This window comes from Alosa pseudoharengus, unplaced genomic scaffold, assembly GCF_046254945.1.
Source record: "Alosa pseudoharengus isolate Yale_2024_CS ecotype anadromous, Long Island Sound unplaced genomic scaffold, YU_APseudo_1.1 YU_APseudo_1.1_scf_11, whole genome shotgun sequence".
Lineage (NCBI taxonomy): Eukaryota > Metazoa > Chordata > Actinopteri > Clupeiformes > Clupeidae > Alosa > Alosa pseudoharengus.
Window position 1 is genome coordinate 40,569,382 of NW_027468576.1, and position 22,500 is coordinate 40,591,881.

Sequence of the window (22,500 nt, forward strand, 5' to 3'; positions counted from 1 at the left end):
CAATCGAAATTTGCGGCGAAGCCGCCAAACAGGAAGTGAGCTCATATCTCAGCAACCCTTGCATGTATCAAAGCCAATCTTGTTGCATGGACTCAGGACCCAATCGGGGGGACGCTCAAGAAATCTGGTGACCTTTGACCTCTAGGGGGCGCTGTAATTAAGAAACATGCCTTTTGGCCTGTAGCTGCAATTGTGCTTAGAATTAAAACGCACTAGTGGTGTCTGGTAATACTGTTGGAGGTCCTTAGTCCGACCCAAGCCAACTTGTGATGTCATCGTTATTGATTCGGCCGCCATATTGGATTTAATCAAAAACACGTACAAGTTTTCGCAGGTCACAAATTTCAGCGGATCCTCACCAAAATTGGCAGAGACCATCTTCAGGCCATGCCTGATCAGTGCATTTCTTTCTGGAACAATTGACGGAAGCATTCGCCTGTAACAGCTAATCGAAATTTGCGGCGAAGCCGCCAAACAGGAAGTGAGCTCATATCTCAGCAACACTTTCATGTATCAAAACCAAACTTAGTACATATACCTCAGACCCCATCGGGAGGACGCTCAAGAAATTTGGTGACCTTTGACCTCTAGGAGGCTCTGTAATTGACAAAAATGCATTTTGGCCAGTAGTTGCTGATGTGCATTATTCTGCAATGGAAGTCAATGGCAGCCCATAGAACCGTCTGGTAAAAAGTTATACAATTTGGCACACTCATTGGGGACAGCCCAATAATTAATTTCACCAAGTTTCATGCCGGCTCTTCAAACGTTCTAGCGCCACCAAAGTTGGACGTGTGTTCACGGACGTAAGTTTTGACTCGTTGACCCGAATGTCAAAATGAGGTATCATTGGAATCCTTGGGCCAAGCCGAGGTCAAGCCGAGGTTATTTTTGATGTGAAACTGATGACAACAAGTTCCATCCAGTTAATTCTAATGCCTGTGCGCAAGGTGTGGCGGGGTGGGGCGATTGCGGTGGTGGGCTGGCTGGGGGAGGGGGCGGCGACACTCAGCCCTGGTTCAGCTCCACAAAATCAGTTATGTTTTGATGTGAAACTTGACCTCGTAACTCAGCCAATCTTGGATTGTTTGGCATGGAACTTGCTGTGCCTGCTTGATGCTCTATGTCTGAAGCAATCGCATAGCTACATGGCAATTCTGGCCTGCTGAACTGCCTGCATGGCCCCCTCATTGCTGCTTGCAGCTATATTTGTTTTTGTGCTTCGAATAAATACATTTATCTGTTTTCAACGTTATATGTACCAGAATTACTTGGCTATAGAACCCCACATCTGGTTTGCGTTGGAGAGAGAGCATGCACAAACTTTATGGTAGGCTACCAGCCAATTCAGTAGGCTAACTCAAGACTGCAAGGCCATCATACAACATTTTTAAGCAATAAACAAAATACTAACATAACAGTGAAGTTGTTCGTTTTTTCATGGTTTATTTTTTCCAAAAGCATCCTCTCCCCATGTGTCTATTGCTTTTACGTGAGCTTGTAACAAAGTTGGCTTTTCTTCGTTTTCATTTTCTCTAGGCATATATGCTCAACAAATATCAGCAAGCTCAGCGAGGTATCAATGAACAGAAAACCGTGTTGGCTAACAATTTATTAAATACTCCTGTTATTGTCTTCAACGACGTCGCTGTAGGCTACTGCCTTTTCAGCGCCTTCTGCTTGGTGATTCAGTCTTTTGAATTCGTTTGGCCTTGCCATGCAGTTGTAGGCTACAACGTCTCTTGCCGTTCCCTTCATGTGTTCTATCAAAATGTTGTATGCCCTCATGGACAGTAGCTCCGTGATGTCTTCATCTTTCCAGGTCGGAGATTTTCTGGACAGCACTATGCCACTCCATCATAACACTGGCATTTAAGTCAGATCTAACCACATGGACGCACGAAAGAAACGTCACCAACACGCCCTCTCACTAGGTGTGATCTTAACCGCATGTTCTACTCCTCGTTCAGACACAGCACATTTACATAATGTCCGGAGGAAATACTAGGGGGGGGAGTAGTATAAACACCGGGTGAATTCGGACTTCCACATGACCGGTTATGTCGTTCAGATATACGGCCCCACCGTTTAACATCGGCAGAACCTCCGGTCTTACACGTATGTCTGAAAGAGCTTAGAGACTATGGTGTAAGAAGACTCTCTCTCACACACACACTAGGGCTGGGCGATATATCGGTATTACGACTACGACCGATATATTTTTGAAAACGATATGTAGTTGAGACAATATCGTAATACCGGTATTATGTCAAATAATGGGCCATTTTATCAAAGCCACTTGCTCTTCTGTGTTCAGACCATTCAGATAGCCGCAGCTCTGCTCAACTGCGCCCCTTGCGTGTGCACGTTCTCCCTCGCAGCACTACAAACTTTCAAACATGACGGACACCGAGTCAGATTTTGTTTACCTTGATCAGAGGTTGGTGCTGATGCCTATTCCGTCGGCACATCAACGGCTAGACCATACATGGGCAACATACGGCCCGCGGGCCACATCCGGCCCGTGGGCTTTCCCTGACCGGCCCGCGTAAGGTCCATGAAAGAACAACAGAGCCTAGCATAGAGATAATGCATGCAAATCAATATCGTTGTTTTTATTTTGAAAGCGACTGCTATTTGTACGCCCATACATTTGTGCGTGGATGCATACGACGTAAACACCCTCACTGATGTGCTGGTGAATTTATGCTTCTGCGTCGACACAATGCAGTTGCCTTTACGTCGGCGTAAACCTTTCAAAGTTTTGTGTCTCTGCGTCGCTCACCACCGAAAAGGTTGTTAGAACGAACTCCTGCTCGTTGGCGATACGAAGTGTTCATTTCAAAACGTTACTGGCAGATAGACAGTTTACAATCGGATAACCCCGTAATTGTAACCAAAATATGTCTGAGTTTATTTGCAAAGCTTATGTTAGCGAACTATGATGCTACTAGGCCTACCCACAGGTTGCTTGAAGCAGCCGGCTCAACACACAGAGCGAGTTGACCAATCACAGTTATGTGCATAAAGTTAAAGCAAAAACATAGCCTACATTTTTAAAATAGTTGTCTTTGTGCATGTTGATTAACTAATGACAGCCTACTATTGTCTGCTCCACATTTTCGTAGTCTAATTCTGCATAGAGTTAATTTAATGATGGTAATGATTTAATGATGAAATATTGCTGTGTTGATGAAATGGTGGCACAGGCCTATCGGTTGTACTGACTCCTTCACATTTTCATGACCTAGCCTAATTATATAGATATTGTAGTACTTTTTTATATCAGTCTTTGAAAACTGAAAAAAAATGTCAATGTCAAAAAATCATTTTCGAGAATGAGGATTAAATACTGGACATAGATTAAATATTGCTGTTTTTCCTTTGTCTCCCTCACATTTTCATCTGTTCTTACGACTAGTAAACAAAACCATATGATTTACTTAATGTTATAAGAACAGAATAGAATTGAACAGAATTGAGTTCAGACTTGAGTTCGGTATTTTGGATCCGGCCCTCCTCAACAGTCCCAGTTTGTCATGTGGCCCCTTGGGGAAATTAGTTGCCCACCCCTGGGCTAGACCGAGAATTCTTGTTGTGAAATCAAAATTCCACTGGAGCTCCAAGCGGTTTTGTACACGCAGATTTAAGTTACAACACTGTTTAGCAGCTACAGCTCTTCGACTCACGGTAAAATGTCATTTTTGGTACATAGCCTAGCTAATTTAAATACACTGAGGAATGCTTGCGTTTAGCGACAGTAGCAGATCTAAAGTCCTCAGGGAGACAACCTAAACGCTGATTTTATTAAGAGGAATCATTTTTTATGATTCCTGAAACCCCATTCAATCGTGCATAGGGATTTTTCTTACGAACCGGAACATGCAAAAATGCACGCATACAAAATGACGGTAGCGTCTATCACACTCTTGATGAGTGAGTCAGTTACGTTGTTTAAGTAGCCTAATGTTTTAAAACTTTTTTTGTTGTTGATAGCAACATGTCTAGGCCATCATAGTCTACATTTGCTTGTCATCTAGGCCCTATCAAACCCTTACAGGTAAAAAAGCATGCATTGTGTGACAAAACTGCAGGTTTTTTCAATATTGTTGTGCCCAAATTAGCCTATTGCATTGTGCAGTAGAATGTAGGCCTGCGTTGTCAGTCAGGGTCAACTTTTGGTCTTTTGTTATTTGCTTTATCAGAGCAACTGTAGCCTATGCCTATTGTAGGCCTATGTTATTGTTTACACTTTTTTGCACAGCTCTGTTAGAGCAGTCTGAAATTAATATAATTAAAACTGGCTGTGTTGACATAATTGTTGTGTTGAGTGAAATTCTGTTTGAAATATCAATATCGTATCGATATCGTATATCGCCAATCAGCCCCAAAATATCGGGATATCAGTTTTGGTCCATATCGCCCAGCCCTAACACACACGCACGCATGCACGCACGCACACACACACACTACACACTACACACTACACACTACACACTACACACTACACACACACACACACACACACACACACACACACACACACACACACACACACACACACACACACACACACACACACACACACACACACACACACAGGCTATGGCATAAGAAGACGACAGAATAGAGCGTATGCCTGTCCTACGTCGTACGTTTGTTTCATAAATGATGGGCCAATGTCTCTTTCTCTCTCTACTGTTAAAGGCAACATCTCTGAAAGCCGAATGCACAGAATGACCGTGAATATGACTTGTGAAAGAGGGCCGACACATCCATTTGTCCACTCTGACGTCAGGATGCTTCCAGCAGTGATTCCATATTGAGTTTTGCCCAATGCACTCAGATGGTGTGATGGTGTCTTAACAACTTAAACCGGGGTGGGGTCTAGTGAGTCCCTCCCCCCACCAGGGCGGGGTTAAGTGAATCTCTCGGTATAACTCAGTTTTGTTTGCTATACACAGAGGTTGGATTCAGGCCCCTCTACTCTACAGAGCCCAAGAGATCCACAGTGATGGTGGCAAAGAAAGAGAAAGAGAAACCAGCTCTCGTGTTCCAGAGAGAAACCTTGAGCAGAGTCCAACTCCAGAAGAGGGAACCTTCCTGCCTGACGCCTGCCCTCCTGGGTCAGAACAGGTCACTACATCCTGTTGCTGGTGATACTGCACTTTAAACAATAAATTAATTGATTAATTGAAATTGACATCTGATAACCTATGATGACCTCTGCTGACCTATGATGACCTCTGCTGAGCTATGATGATGTCTGGTGACCTCTGCTGACCTATGATAACCTCTGGTGACCTCTGCTGACCTATGATGACCTCTGCTGACCTATGATAACCTCTGGTGACCCATGATGACCTCTGGTGAGCTCCTACCTGACCAGACTCCAGATGAGCGCCAGGTTGTCCTTGGCTCCAGAGATGAAGTGACTGCTGTCATCGGTGAAGCGGAGGCAGGTCAGGTCCTGGTAGTGGCGGTTCAGAATGGCCAACAGGTTGCCCGTGGAAACCTGCAGACACCACCAAGCGCAGAATGAAACTCAAGTTGTGTTACCAGGGCAACCTACGGTAGATTCCAATTAGAAGCACTTACATTTTACACCGACTGTAAACGTCTTGTGGCTCTATTATTTTGAAAGATACATTAACTAACTGTACAAGTTCACATAGTTGTAATAAAATACCAGATAGTTCTTGTACAATTTCAATCCCTTAGCAATTTAAATGTGGGCCAAACTGCCCAGTAGGAATGAGCATCACTGGGCCAAACTGCCCAGTAGGAATGAGCCATCACTGGGCCAAACTGCCCAGGTCAGTGCATAATTCCCTCCAATTCCTGCACGTCTGTCAACTTTTGATTTAAAACAAGTTCATAGAAATTTATTAGCGACAAAGAATGACTAGATAGACCAAGACACAATCTTTTTATGCTGGAATTATCATGAACTACCACTACACCTTTAAAGGTGCTATAAGCGATGCCACACGTTTTTAAGGCTAAAACATTTTATGTCACTCACTGCAAACATCACCTAGCCAACCGCTAGCTGTCTGTGTCCTGAATACACTGTAAAAAAGCGTGAACTCTGTGGACAGCCCAGGCTCCAAGAACGGCAACAAAAACAACCTGGGCAAACCTAGCCCATAAAAACATAACAAACTGTTCCAGCAAATCACAGACGAGATGCGCGTTTAGGAGAGTTTCAATTGCACGGGAGCAGCATGGGAGGGGGGGGAAGGAAGTAGCGAGCTAGCTCTCTGTTTTGTTTGAAAGTCAACAGAAGTGACGTTACCCAGCATCGCTTAGAGCACCTTTAACAAAAAGTTGATGCCTGTTTTGTTCACATGTCGTATTTCAATAAGAATTCATTCATGTCTCGAGAACTGTCAAATATTATCTCATTATCAGGGTCAATAAAAGGAAATAATCCATGTTCATATGATATTTTTAGGCTTTGGTATAAGTCAATATTCTCTGCAATGTGTGTGTAACAATGGTCAGTTTATTCTAGCCTAACACCATGTCCTAATAGGATCTAAGCGAGCAACTGTCTTGTATGTCTGTCTACACTGAATCCTTCAATTATGCCCTTCTAACGTAAGGTACATGTCTGACCTCTCAAATCCCACAGGTAAATGCATGATACCCCACATCCCACAGGTAAATGTCTGACCTGTCACCTCCCACAAGTAAATGCATGATACATTTACCTGTGGGATGTGAAGTATCATAGCTCACCTCCCACAGGTAAATGGCGTCAGCGATCCCCGCCAGCACATAGAGTCCGTCAGGTGAGGCTGTGAGACAGGTCACGATGCCAGGGCACACGATCTTCTGCTGGAGCTGGTCCTGGGAAGCAGAACAGACATAACACACACAAATTAAGTTACTTACACACACACACACACACACACACACACACAATTTAAGTTATTTACACACACAAATGAAGTTACTGTCCTTGAAAGACATGGCATGCACATGTAAGAGAGTCTGGATAGAGTCACATGTCAGAGTCTGGATAGAGTCACATGTTGTGCAGCACACAGACATCAACGCCAGTCCAACTTTATTCATCTGATCACCACCATAACTATTCATTCACACAAACCTACGGGCATTTGTAGGAGTTTGAGGCGCTTTGGGCAGTAACCAGGTACGCCATGCTGTTGGAGGTGCAAACAAACGCTGCATCGCCATTGAGATCACATGGTAAGGTGCAATGAAAACACTGTTTTTATAGCTATCCATGTCTTTTCACTTCTGGCTCCTTAGCTATACATTTGGTCACCAATGTTGACTTACTCCAGACTAGATTTTGTATGTTAATCACTCCTATGATGTATTGCTATTGTCTATCCAAAGTAAAGTGCTTGTTCTGAAGTTAACTGATGGTCAAATCAACCAAAAATCCGATATTGCTTGCTCCTGCTAGTAGTCTGTGACGTAAGCTTGTGTGAAAGAATAACCACAACAACAAAAACATTAACAACAACAACAACAACAGACACATTACTGCCAAACTTGACAATTTGATACTGTAAATAAAAATAAAAAATCCACAAGAACCAAACAGACGGTTAGATCACGGTTTTCAATCATGACACTGACACTGACAGTAGGCCTACTTTTCACACACACATGCACACACATACTCACATACACATGCACATGCACGCGCACACGCACATGCAATATGGATATTATTGTGTGAGTGTGACCTACGGAAATTTACTCAAACTGACTGAGATTTAAGTGCAACAACACTATCAGAAAGTGGTGCGTGTTAGTATACATCTTGAGTATATCTATCTCAGCTATGTTTCTGAGAGAAGCACCGTTGCCGTACCTTCCTCTGGACTTCCCATACGTTGATGAAGTTCTTTCCCAGCTGTGCTCCAAGAATGTATTCGCCATTGAGGACAGTAAGGGACCTAGACGAACTGTTTCCACCTCGATAGGACAAAAGATTGGTCCCTGAATGAAGATCGAAGACTGCACAATTCCATAACTGGCCACTTGAATCGGCAGAAACCACTACCTCCATGGGCGCCGACATCTTGCTTGAACAAAGCGCGCGCGGCGATTACTTTCGAACGTTGATGCGCTGCAACGTCGAGGACTATATACGTCAGCAGCCCTGACAGTGGTGGACTATGGGAGTTGTAGGTTATTGTAGGACTCTTAAAACCTTTTCTCTAAAGCTTTGTGAAATTACCAGAGATGGCAAAAGTACTCACTTCCCATACTCAAGAAGAAATACAAAGACTTGTGTTAAAATACTCTGGTAAAAGGAGAAGTACTGATTTAACTTACTCAAGTAAAAGTAACAAAGTACAGGCTTGGAAATTTACTTTAAAAGTAGTCTTGTGAATAACAACCAGCACTGTAAAAAAAAACTCTCTGCGTTTACTTAAAAAAACAAGTCAACACATTTCACTAGCTTTTTTGAGTAATTTCAACTTGACAGTGAAGAACTCAAATAATCAAGTTAAATCAACAAATGCTCCCAACTTGAAATATCTAGTAATGCCAACTTAGTATTGTGAGTAAGGTGGACTTACATTAGGTTGGCAAATAAAAAATTCAAGTTGAATCAAAAGTTCTTCCAACTTAAAAAAACAAGTCAACACATTTCACTAGCTTTTTTGAGTAAGTTCTACTTGACAGTAAAGAACTTAAATAATCAAGTTGAATCAACAAATGCTCCCAACTTGAAAATATATATTAATGCCAACTAATACATTGACTCTAACCAAAAACAAGTCTAAATAACAACTCAAAAATCCAAATAGATCAAACAATGTTTTTATTTTTAGCCAGTGTGAACACCCCTGACCTACAGTACCCTCCAGAATTATTGGCACCTCTGCAAACGCTGACTAAAAAGAAGAATATTAAATCATCTTTTGGAAATTGATCTTAATGCCTTAAGTTAAACAATGAGGGAATATCCAACATATAAGAACACCAATTGTCTTTGTGAATGAATAATGTATCATAAATAAATAAATGTTCTTCCTTAAAATACAGGGGTCATAAGTATTGGCCCCCCATGTCATGCAGGAGTCCGCATAGGTAGGCCAGTGCAGATGGAAGATCCTTGATGTCCTGTAGAACAGTCTCTTCCAGGACGAAGGCGATATTGGTGACAGTGTCCGGTGCTTTCATGGCGTGGTCGTCTTCAATGACGGTCAAGATTCCAATTTTCATGCCTCTAGTCCTCCTCAGCATCTGCATCCTTGGTGGAAAAGCACAGAACTACATCACTAAATTTGCAAAAAATAAATTAAAAGTTCTCCGCACGTGTGCCTTTTAGCGACCATCTGGTGCAACCAGGCCAGGACAGAAAATGTAAAGAGAAGGAGAGGAACGCCGGTGCAGCTCAGATGTCTTCTTAATTCTTTTTTTACTTAAGGCTAGACACTACAGGTGAATAGGGTAACATTTTTAACTAGCAGATATCACTATGAAACTTTCCCAGTTGTATTACTTATACTCATATTAATGTATTACTTACATTAATATGAGAAAAAAAAGTATTACAAGTTTTCTGTAATTTAGTGTTTAATTTATATGCAAATTAGGCAGTATCTAATTAAATATGCGATCATTTGCATACATTTTAAAACACGTTGAGTTCATCATTAACTGGTGCACCTACTGCATTTCCGAGTTCCCTAATTATGAAGTGTTTGTGCTTCCTACTTTTGTGTGTCGCAAAGTTTTGTACATTGCCAATGCTATGGTCGCAGCCTACAAATAGACAAGTTATAGCTTCACCACGACGTAAATGTCCTCCAAGATGTTTAAAAAAAGTTCACTGCACTGCAATCACATTGGAATGTACACTATTGACAACTGAATGTAGTTTCGACCTGAGGTGATTTGTCTTTTGCATGGTACCGTGCCAAATTAAATTTTAATGTAAGCTTACCTAAAGTCTTAAAGATGCACATGCACTGGGGGTGGAGGCAGAGCCAGCTTTTTCCCTGGTGACTGATGAAGCCTGTAATGGGTCAGGAGGGTCTCTCCGGGTGAGAAAATGGACACTCCTTACATTGCATAGCAACAGAAGAGTCTGCAACAACAAGAGTAGAAAATTATTATTTTTTATATATGTTTGTAGTGCAGTGGACTTTTTTAAACATCTTGGAGGACATTTACGTAGTGATGAAGCTATAACTTGTCCATTTGTTGGCTCTGATCAAGCATTTGTTAAGGGAGCGCGATCGGCGAATGTGGGGTTGCCACTGTTTTATGTGCCTGCATTCTATTGACATATGTTGCATTAAAAATTACATTGCCATTTAATTTTTTTCAACCTATATGCAGCGCTTCTGCAGATCGAGTAGCAGCAGTTGCAAGACATTGCTAAAAACTTTGGGCGGGAGTGAGGTTTAATCAGGGGTTTAGCTTACTGCACAGTGAGATAGCTACCCTCGCTGGCATCCAATAAAAAGGTCTTTCTATAAAGGTTAATATTTTAGGAACATACATGTTTTCAGCAAAACAGGGAAATAGCTAACCAGACAGTTATACTATTGCATTGCCTTGATAATTGAGCTGTAGCAGCAGAGCTGTATGGCTATCACTAGTTGTGGAATTTAGCCACTAAGATTAGCTAGCAGGCTAGCTTAGCCTAATAGCTACTATTTCAACAACACCACACTATTTCCAAGAATGTTCCTTGCTGACATCCATTTTACACAAAGGTGTCCTGAAAGTGAATGTTTTAGGAACATCCTTGTTCAGCATTATCGGTTATGTCTTCCCAGAACATTGCAAGCTTCTACCATTCACAGTTATAACTAGACATCACTAACGTTAGCTAGTGATAGCTGCTAACGGAATGTGGGCAGTCAGATCAACAATTGGATATTGGATAAAACTAAATGCCTTACTTACCTTTGACAATTCTGTTGTCATTTGCTCCATGCCGCATATAGGTAGGGAAGGTGTCTCGCTTCTGTCCTCCTGACAAATTCAAGCCGCAGCCCACAGGTCGCCTTGATACGTTAGGAAACAATGCGCTTGCGCCAACTTGACTAAAAAGTTCAGTGAACTTTGGGAAACTTCTCTCTTATAGATACTTAATTATACAAGTTGAGTCAACTCAGTTTCTTAAGTTTGTTAGGTGAAATTCCCAAATTAGTTGTGAAAACTTGTTATAATGAGTTTTACTACACTATTTGATTATTTGAGTTCTGTTTAGTCAGAAAAGTTATTTGGCAGTACTAAAGGCAAGTTGTATTTTTTACAGTGAGAGGGCAGAGTGTTCTTTTGGCCTACCATCAAATGCTGGACATCTTTAGAAAGCTAAGATCCTGTAGTTTCTTAGGAAGCACGGCACAGAGTTACAGAGCTAGAATATTGTTTTATCTTTCTGCCGGATAACAAGCATCTCTGAACTGACCACATTTCAGCCCTTGATCACTTGATATGATTCTAGAAACACAACTGAGCCCTTACTTGTGAAGCTGTGTGCAAAAGTTGATCAATATAGAATGAAAAATTAGTACTTTAGACCATTATTTGCCAAGGTATGCTCATGCGTTTTGTAATGCCCTATGGAAACTCCCCATAGGACTTCTGGTTACCCAAGATGCATACTGACAATAAAAGTATGCATTTCTGAGGTTTCTTGTAGACTATTTGGATTGTATGTCAGGTTCTGATATAGAAGATATATAGATAGATAGATAGATAGATAGATAGATAGATACTTTATTGATCCCCAGGGGAAATTCAAGGTCTCAGTAGCATACAGACAACACACACACATTCACTACAGCAGAAAAAGTAATTAAAAGTATATAATATAAAAACCCAACTAAGCAATAAGGACAGTAGAAGATAAAGAATATACTAAATATACTAAAATACAAATTATACTAACTAACACTTAATCTAAATCAATTCTAAAAACAGTATCCACATAGTGGTGATTAATCAATCTAGAGGCGCTTGCAATGACTGAGGTAGGGACTGAGCCTGTGATTCTCTGTGCATAGTGAGGTAATGTAAGGTGCTCTGTGTGAGTGAGTGTCATGGTGATAGTGCAGTGGTGATAGTGGTCATGATAGTGCAAATGAGTAAGTCCAACAGTGCAATCGTGCAAGAATAAAGTCTATATATCTACATATATATAACTATTTTAAGAAAGGTATAAGTGTGGCCACAGTTCAGCTGTGGCATGGAAGGAGGGGTTATGCATATGTACTAATGTGCTAATATAGCACGCAAACAGTGAGGCAGAAGACAGTGGTAAAAAGTGGCTAGTGGACAGACAGTATCCAAACATGGAGGGGGTGAAGAGGCAGACAGACTATGCAGAATGACTACAAAATGGAATAATTACACAAAAGTCTCTATTTTTGCATTTTCTTTGTTGGCTTCATGGATGTGTATAAGATGGACTATACATCTGCACAACTAATATTGGATAAAACAACATGGATATTTAATTCCTATGGATTGTGAAGCATCAGTGAGATGGGTTTGATGCAGGCGGCAGCTAGTGGAGCTCAATGACCAGCCGGGAGGAGGATGTTTCAGTAGCCAAGAAGATACATTTAGACTACTAGTCATGGCCACTAATTAGTTCTGTGGGACTATAGGAAACACGCAGTGCCAGGAACATGAAGGATCTAAAATCACCAAAGAACTTTCCCTCTGTCGCACGCACGCTATTTGTTTATCCAGCACCGGCTTTGCAAATAACGATGTCCACAGACAAGGAAGAATATTTTGCATGATTTATAAAAGTACGATGTATTGCGACATCAGATGCAAGTCAAATTTGTAGTTTCTTATGTCTCATTCCATCGAACTACAGATCCGCTACCCGATCTGGCAAACTTATAGTGCGGTTATAGCCGATATAGGGCCGCGAAGCGAATGCAGAATTGCCGTTCACCCTGTTACGAGTTGATGAACCAATGAAACGATTTTGGAAACATTATTTTAAGGTATAAAAAACTCTTTGGTGTTGCTTTAAAGGGATAGTATTGTGTACTCTAGAAACATGACCATATTAAAATGATATTAAAACATGACGATATTAAAATGATACTAAAACATGACATGGACTTTTCATGTGTCACGCTGTACAACCCCCCCCCTCTCCTCTCTCCCCTTCTCTCTCTCTCAACTCTCCCTCTCTTGCCTATTCTCATTATGATACACTGTAACAATATATAGTACCACTATTTACTATTGACATTAACCATTTTGATTTTCAGTAATACTAACCCGCTCTACATCTCTCTTTTTTTCCCCCTTACTGTACCTCACTTGTGAGGTATATCATCACCAGTCATCAACCATCCGTGTGTTGGCCCTCCTCTCACCCATCTCACTTGAAGTCCCATCCTCGACTGCCCTATTGTCCCCCTATCTGGATTCCTGGCCCGTACAGCCTAGCGACCCACCACCTGCCTATGACAATTCTGCCCGGATTCCTGGCTTGTCTGCCGACCCACCACATGCCCCTTGACAACTCCCTTCCCCTGGACAAATCCAACGCTGGACTTTTTGAACTTTCTGTCACTAAATCAGGATTAATGAATTATCAAACCAGATACGTAATCACCCCACCTCTTGTAACTTTCAGCTCAAGTGCTTTTTAACATCATGTCTTATTCTCTACACCTGACTATCATATGCATTTGTCATGTATACAGACCTTACTGTCATGTACTGACCCTAGGCAGATGGGTCAGGCCCTTGAGTCGTGGATCGATCTGCCCGAGGTTTCTTCCTATATGTATCTCCAATTCTAGGGAGTTTTTCCTCGCCCCTGTTACCCATGGGCCTCTCTCTTTCTTTTCTTTTCTTCTTTTCTTTCCTGTTTCTCTGATTGCCTACATTCTGTAAAGCGCCATGATACATGTGTAATGTTTTGGCGCTCTATAAGCACAATAAATTAAATTGACAATATTACTGTAAAATGATATTAAAACATGAAGATATTAAAACATGACGATATGACCTGACATAACTGGAATCACATTAACACCACAACATGAACAACACTATGTAGCTCTGAAAGTAGGTCATCAATACTTCTTCCTGTTTCATTTCTACCGGCATCCCACACGTACACAACCCACTTCATTAGTTCACTTGGCTCCTTGTAAACAGGAGGCGTAAACTGAAGAGTAAAGCATTTAAATATTTGTGTCTGTGTGTGAGAACTGAATGTGCTGTTGACCTCTCCGGTAGAGCAAACTTCCTCTTCAGCGCTGTGTGTGTGTGTGTGTGTGTGTGTGTGTGCGTCTGTGTGTGTGCTGTGTGTGTGTCTGTGTGTGTGTGTGCGTCTGTGTGTGTGCTGTGTGTGTGTCTGTGTGTGCGTGTGCGTCTGTGTGTGTGCTGTGTGTGTGTCTGTGTGTGTGTGTGTCTGTGTGTGTGCTGTGTTTCTGTATGTGAGAACTGAATGTGATGTTGACCTCTCCGGTAGAGCAAACCTCCTCTTCTGTGTCAGTGGCTGTGTGCTGTCAGCACATTGTTAGCGTGTTTGTGGCTGTTGAAATGCATTTTGGCAACTCAAGTCTCGCTCTCTGCACAACATGCAACTCCTCCTGCTGACTCATAGGCCTGGTATAGTCCTGGTGTCCCATAGGCCTGGTTGGTATAGCCCTGGTGTCCCATAGGCCTGGCTGGTATAGTCCTGGTGTCCCATAGGCCTGGCTGGTATAGTCCTGGTGTCCCATAGGCCTGGTATAGTCCTGGTGTCCCATAGGCCTGGTATAGTCCTGGTGTCCCATAGGCCTGGTATAGTCCTGCGTCTGTGTTCCGCGCACCTGTGTAATGAAAATTATATCATCAAAGCGGTATGTGGGGGGTGTGTGGAGGGTATGTGGGGGGTGTCGTGTGCGGTATGTGGGGGGTGTTGTGTGCGGTATGTGGGGGGTGTTGTGTGCGGTTTGTGGGGGGTGTTGTGTGCGGTATGTGGGGGGTATGTGGGGGGTGTTGTGTGCGGTATGTGGAGGGTGTCGTGCCTGTGGGGGGTATGTGGGGGGTGTTGTGTGCGGTATGTGGGGGGTGTTGTGTGCGGTATGTGGGGGGTGTTGTGTGCGGTATGTGGGGGGTGTTGTGTGCGGTATGTGGGGGGTGTCGTGCCTGTGGGGGGTATGTGGGGGGTGTTGTGTGCGGTATGTGGGGGGTGTTGTGTGCGGTATGTGGGGGGTGTTGTGTGCGGTATGTGGGGGGTGTCATGCCTGTCGGGGGTATGTGGGGGGTGTCGTGTGCGGTATGTGGGGGGTGTCGTGTGTCAGTGACCTGCACTCTGGGGTCCAATCAGTGACCTGCACTCTGGGGTCCAATCAGTGACCTGCACTGCTTTAAGCTGCCTGTCCATAACTTGGCCTATGTTGTCCCAAATTGTCTCATTCTTTTTCCTATGGGCTGCAGGTGATGAGCTTCAACAACAAGACTATGGGTCAATTTACACTGAACTTAAACTTTAATATCGTCATGTTTTAATATTGTCATGTTTTAATATGGTAGGTCATGACTTGCGCTGCTATTTTGTTTGTACCCTGTGATGGTAACCTTGCCCTTAGCACTTCCAGGCGACATTCCTGGAAGTGTGTGTGTGTGTGTGTGTGTACTGTGTGGATGGAGAGGCAATGCAAGGGGTCCTGTGTGTGTGTGTGTGTGTGTGTGTAAGTGTGTGTGTGTGTGTGTGTGTGTGTGTGTGTGTGTGTGTGTGTGTGTGTGTGTGTGCGTGTGTGTAAGTGTGTGTGTGTGTGTGTTTGTGTGTGTGTGTGTGTGTGTGTACTGTGTGGATGGAGAGGCAATGCGAGGGGGCCTGTGTGTGTGTGTGTGTGTGTGTGTGTGTGTGTGTGTGTGCTACAGTGCCTGGCACGGTGCCCTCTGATACTTCACATGGTTTATGGCCCTTATGCTAAATGTTCTAAATAGAATGGCCCTACATGCTGATGGATTGTGTCATATCCTGTCATTGGCTTGAGTTGCTGCATCTACACTCATTTTCTCCATTTACACTGCAGGACTTCCTGTAACAACATAAAAACAAGAGATTTACATGCTGGTCCTGCCACTCTGATTAGCTGACAGGAATGAGCACATGCTGGTCCTGCCACTCTGATTGGCTGAGAGGAATGAACACATGCTGTTTCTGCCACTCTGATTGGCTGAGAGGAATGAACACATGCTGGTCCTGCCACTCTGATTGGCTGAGAGAAATGAACACTTCTCCAAATCAGGCTGTTGGAGGCCAGACTTGAAGGAATACAGGAAAGACAGAATCAGAAGCCCAGAGAACCATCTCCCCCCATCTGAACCATCTTCTCCCATTGGAACCCCCATTGGAACCCCCACTGGAACCATTTCCTCCCATTGGAACCACCATTGGAACCATCTCCTCCCATTGGAACCCCCATTGGAACCCCCACTGCAACCATTTCCTCCCATTGGAACCATCTCCTCCCACTGGAACCATCTCCTCCCATTGAAACCCCCATTGGAACCATCTCCTCCCATTGGATTTGTTTATCATATTTGGACTTGTTTGTCATGTGACTGAGTGTCAGGCGCGGTAGCTGAAGTGCCTGGCCATGCAAATGTAAAAGGAAAATGGGCATAATTATCCCCTAGTTATCACTCCATCAGAACCCATGACAGCAGAGAGGGGAAAGAGTGCTGTGAGCTCGGCTCAACAGGCCTTTAGCGCCATCTGTTGGCCAAATTTGGTACATCAGGGACAGGACAGTCAACGCCCAGCTCAGTTACTGCCAAACTTCCCTTTACCCAAACTGAAAAAAAGCTGCCCCACTGGGCATTGCTATCTGGGGTTTGCAGAATAGTTTCCTGGTGATGTGGCTCCCGTGATGGGAATGGAGCAAAGGTCACGTGATGGGAATGGAGCAAAGGTCACTGATGCAGCCAAGTGGAGAGTAGCCAGACTCTACTGCTGGTCAACTGCAGCCTGTCTCAGAGATGGTTCACACAGTAGTGTGTTAGGTGTGTGTACCTCATAGCACTGCAGTCTCAGAGATGGTTCACACAGTAGTGTGTTAGGTGCAGTGTTGTAATGTAACGGAGTACAAATACTTCGTTACTGTACTTAAGTAGAAATGTCACGTATCTGTACTTTACTTCGCTATTTAAATTTATGTCAACTTTCACTTTTACTCCACTACATTTCCTAGATAAAATCTATACTTTTACTCCGTTATATTTCCACTAAGCATTTTCGTTACTCGTTACTAAAACATAAAATTAGAAGAAATGTGTGCGACTGCAATAAGGGAGGTTTGGCGAATCTCTGCTCCTAGATTGCATTACGCATGCTCCTCACGCTGTGCGAGCGCTTGTTTGTTGCTAAAGGAGGAGGAATTACAACTGAAACCGCCATGGAAGCACTGCACGAGCACCTACTGGAGGACCTCCCGTTATCATAGACGACCACCCCGACGATAGTGGTGAACTCGGTGAACAGGGTAGTGGTGAAGATAACGTCATACACCCGTGGCCGTATTTGCAAGAAATGTTTCTGTACATTGGCAGCTTTCTAAGCTGAACACTCCGCTACCTGCCTCAGCGGCCTGTGAAAAGCTATTTAGCATGGCAGGACTTGTCTTCAGTCTAACAAGAGTAAGACTGAATCAGGCCCGGGGTGGGTAATCAGGAGAATTCCCGATGGGCCGCTTCACTTTTGAGCCAGTCGAGGAAAAAAATATTGACATTTGTCACGTTAGTCTATCTTTTCTTAAAGTAGGACACGTTCCGCATTATGTGCATGACACCAATGCAATGCCTCTGCATGGGTTGTAGCCTATGTGAGGGAGTTCTCCCCTCCCAAAAAGAGTTGGTAGGGTCCATATAACCCGTCTTTTCCAAAAGTTTTCAGATATGGATAGCCGAGCCGGCCCTACAGTAGGGAAGGATGGATGGTAGAAAGAGGCCAGGAGAGACTGAGCAGCAGATCAACCAGTCGACCACTGAAAATGATGAGCCCAAAATTAGTGATGAGGAGGCCATGACTACAGGGACAAGTAGAAATGATAAATTAAAGTTATTTAATGTAAGAAAGAGCAATTACCATACATGATAAACCTATATGCCTTGTTTGCTCGGAAGAGGGTGTAATAAAGGAGTAGGCTAAATCAAAGTCCTTTTGTTTCTGTTTTTTTCTTTGATGTCAGCTCTAAAAATATGCTGTTTGTTCTTTGAACTTAAGAGAATTGTGCCTGAAAAGTCCTACAAAAGAATGTGATTTTGATTTGATGAGTGAGATTAAGAAGATATGGGAACCCTGAATATGCTTTATGCTTTACTATAAGAAAGCCAAAATAAAGTTCACAATAAAAGTTCAAAATAAAACCGCTTGCTTTTTACTTTTTACTTTTACTTCAAATACTTAAGTACATTCAATATCAAAAAATTACTTTTGATACTTAAGTACAGTATATATCAGATACTTTAAGACTTTTACTTAAGTAATATTCTAAAAGGTAACTTTCACTTCTACCAAAGTCTTTTTCTAGTACGATACTTGTACTTTTACTCAAGTATTGCTTTCTAGTACTTTATACAACACTGGTTAGGTGTGTGTACTTCATAGCACTGCTATCTCAGAGATGGAGTTCACTGTCTAAATCCCAATCTCTCCCCTCACAGACTCACACACTTTGATGTGCGTTGCGCTGCACTCGCTTCGTGAGGGCTTAGGACTGCTGTCCCACGGTGACATGGTGGACTGGGCTGCTCAGCGCATGAGGACTCACTCCTCACACCCTCTCTGTGTGCGTCTCCGTAAGACTCCCTCACACACTCGCTGTGTGCTTCTCTGTGAGTCAGCATCTATGCAGACTCTACTCAAGGGAATTATTAACAATTCATACGGCCTTACGGCCTCAAACTTGATCACTTAGCACCTTACAACCTCTCAAACTTGATCACTTAGCACCTTACATCCTCTCAGTCATTTAAAGTTCTGAGAGACCAGCTCATATTGTGGGTTAGGTGTGTGTAGCCTTCTGAGTATATCCATCAACATCACTGAAACAATCTGATGTTAGCAGGTTAAGCTTATGTATGTATGTTAGCATGTACTGTGTATGTTAGCAGGTTAAGCTTATGTATCATGTACTGTGTATGTTAGCAGGTTAAGCTTATGTATGTTACTATGTATGTTAGCATGTACTGTGTATGTTAGCAGGTTAAGCTTATGTATGTATGTTAGCGTGTACTGTGTATGTTAGCAGGTTAAGCTTATGTATGTTACTATGTATGTTAGCATGTACTGTGTATGTTAGCAGGTTAAGCTTATGTATGTTACTATGTATGTTAGTATGTACTGTTAAGCGTATGTACTGTGTAAGTGCACTGTGCAAGTAATATTGTTAATGCTTCATGAAGTGAATACTATTGCATTCTATCATGATTAAAGTCAGAATAGGGTGAATAACTTTATCTGACTATATAGGGTTAATACAGTAACTATCCTAAAGTCAATATAGGGTGAATAACTTTATCTGACTATATAGGGTTAATAACAATCCTAAAGTCAATATAGGGTGAATAACTTTATCTGACTATATAGGGTTAATAACTATCCTAAAGTCAGTATAGGGTGAATAACTTCCTCATGTGTAATAATGTGTACACATGAAGAGGGCATGATATTATCTCTTATGCAATTACAGAGAATTGAGGACAATTTAAAGTGACTATTTTCTTCAAATAGATGTCATGGAAATCTCATCCCATACACGTATTCCATAAGTCTCCATCTATTTACATTATATACACTATTTTACTGATGACATTATTATCAATGAAAACGGCTGCTGAAACAGAGCATGCTGGTGCAATGCAAGTGTAGAGATGGACGCAGAAACTCCCTGACTCTCTGCTGCAAGTCGGCCGTCTGGGGCAAAGCTTGGCCCTGACCTGCAAAAGTCCCCAACTTCACAGAACTCTATCAGAAATATTTATGATGTGCTGTGAGTAACCTTGGCAACCAGAGTGCCTTCCTGTTGACTTGCGGTTGGCTGTTCGCACGTCAGTTGCGTCTGCCTTCATCTGGGCTTATCTGCGGGTGTCGGCGTTACAGTAATCTGCCTTCATCTGGGCTTATCTGCGTGTGTCGGCGTTACAGTAATCTGCCTTCATCTGGGTTTTCTTCATCCTCTTCATCCTCCTCACTCCACGGCTCCGCTCTCTGCACTTCCTCACGCACAGGAAACAGACGCCCAAATCAGCGTCAACACACACTTCAGCATAAACACACACTTTAGCGTCAACACAGAACACACACTTTACCCGCATTTCTTGGTAAAAGTCGAGTCCTTCCCTTCATGTTCCTTCTTGATTCCGCTGTTACCTCAGCAGGTTTGAGGAAAATTGAGCAACATGATGGATCCAAAATGTCATATTATGACAAAAGTGTTTATAATGTGAGGTGAATGTCATATTATGACAGAAGTGTTTATAATGTGAGGTGAATGTCATATTATGACAAAAGTGTTTATAATGTGAGGTGAATGTTTGCTTTAGCCTTTAGAGATGTGTTCATGACGTTTTGAATGTTGTGTGTCATTTTGCTGGAGATTTGAGGCATTTTGCATTTTGTGTGAGCAATTGTGGGTTTTGTGTGTAGAGTTTTGCAAAATAGACACAGTTTTGAAAACGCGTGTAAACAGTTGCAAAAAAAAACTGTAATCAGTCATGGATGTGTTTTGGGCGTAACATCCTTTAAACCAATGAGAATGACATCTGTCATTCCCTTTACAGTTTTTTTCAACTGCTTACACACTAAATCTTTGCTTGTCACACAATTTTCTAAACATGTCTTCCAAACATCATAACCCCACACCAAATCTGCAAAACCATACACTTATTCTCAGTGTTTAACTCAGTTTTCAATTGACTAAAACACATTTTGCAAAACACCACACATGTCAACTACCGTAACTTTCACTCTTGTATGGAAATACATATAGAAAGCCTAAGACCGAAGAGCTTTAGGTTTTGAGCAACAGTCCAAAATGTCATAATGAAAAAAGTGTTTGTAATGTGAGGCGAATGTTTGGTTTAAAGATGTGTTTGCAACATTTTGAATGTTGTGTGTCATTTTGCTGGAGATTTGAGGCATTTTGCATTTTGTGTGAGCAGTTGTGGGTTTAGACACAGAGTTTTGAAAATGTGTGTAAACAGTTGTAAAAAACTGTAACAGCAAACAGCGCAACTTCAAACAGCGCATCAGTATTTTGATAGTCAGCGACGCATTTGAAGGAATCAGCTTGCACACGAGACCGTATGGAACACCATGCTTTACTAAAACATGTTTGTGAGTAGCAGTAGTAGTAGTAGTAGATAACTTTATTGTGTGTGTGTGTGTGTGTGTAGTAGTTGTAGTAGTACTAGTAGATAACTTTATTGTGTGTGTGTGTGTGTGTATAATAGTAGTAGTAGTAGTAGTAGATAACTTTATTGTGTGTGTGTGTGTGTGTGTGTGTGTGTGTGTAATAGTAGTAGTAGTAGTAGTAGTAGATAACTTTATTGTGTGTGTGTGTGTGTGTAATAGTAGTAGTAGTAGTAGATAACTTTATTGTGTGTGTGTGTGTGTGTGTGTGTAATAGTAGTAGTAGTAGTAGTAGATAACTTTATTGTGTGTGTGTGTGTGTAATAGTAGTAGTAGTAGTAGTAGATAACTTTATTGTGTGTGTGTGTGTGTGTGTAATAGTAGTAGTAGTAGTAGTAGATAACTTTATTGTGTGTGTGTGTGTGTGTAATAGTAGTAGTAGTAGTAGTAGATAACTTTATTGTGTGTGTGTGTGTGTGTGTGTGTGTGTGTAATAGTAGTAGTAGTAGTAGATCACTTTATTGTGTGTGTGTGTGTGTGTGTAATAGTAGTAGTAGTAGTAGTAACTTTATTGTGTGTGTGTGTGTGTGTGTGTGTAATAGTAGTAGTAGTAGTAGTAGTAGATAACTTTATTGTGTGTGTGTGTGTGTGTGTGTAATAGTAGTAGTAGTAGTAGTAGTAGATAACTTTATTGTGTGTGTGTGTGTGTGTGTGTGTGTGTGTTTAATAGTAGTAGTAGTAGTAGTAGATAACTTTATTGTGTGTGTGTGTGTGTAATAGTAGTAGTAGTAGTAGTAGATAACTTTATTGCCCCCATGGGGCAGTTGGGTTTGCAGCACAGTCGCAAGGCACTTCATGACAGGACATCAGACATGTGACAGAAACAAAAAGTCCATACATCAGACACAGACAGACATAACATGAAGTACATACATCACACACTACAATACACTATACACCCTTGGGTATGACCAGGCCAGCTGGACATCTAGCTTATTTTGACTGATTTAAAGCTTTTATGGCTTGTGGTATAAAAGAGAATTTGGATCTGTTCTTGGTCAGGACGGGTGGACAGAAACGACGCCTAGATGGCAGTAGTTTAAAATGAGATGCCAGGGGGTGTGTATAGTCACATACAATGTTATTGGCCTTTCTCA

The 22,500-nt window shown here is 42.2% G+C and overlaps 1 protein-coding gene across 1 annotated transcript in view; it reads right to left on the minus strand.

Moving 5' to 3' along the window:
• Positions 1-8,085, minus strand: part of wdr18 (WD repeat domain 18) — a 9,948-nt gene extending 1,863 nt beyond the window's left edge. Inside the window, exons 1-3 of the mRNA XM_076275574.1 lie at positions 7,856-8,085; positions 6,745-6,855; positions 5,382-5,515 (exon numbers count right to left, since the gene is read on the minus strand). Coding sequence (XP_076131689.1) covers positions 5,382-5,515; positions 6,745-6,855; positions 7,856-8,065 — 455 coding nt within the window. The 5' untranslated portion in view covers positions 8,066-8,085. The remainder of the gene's footprint in view (positions 1-5,381; positions 5,516-6,744; positions 6,856-7,855) is intronic.
• Between the last annotated feature and the right edge of the window lie 14,415 nt (positions 8,086-22,500).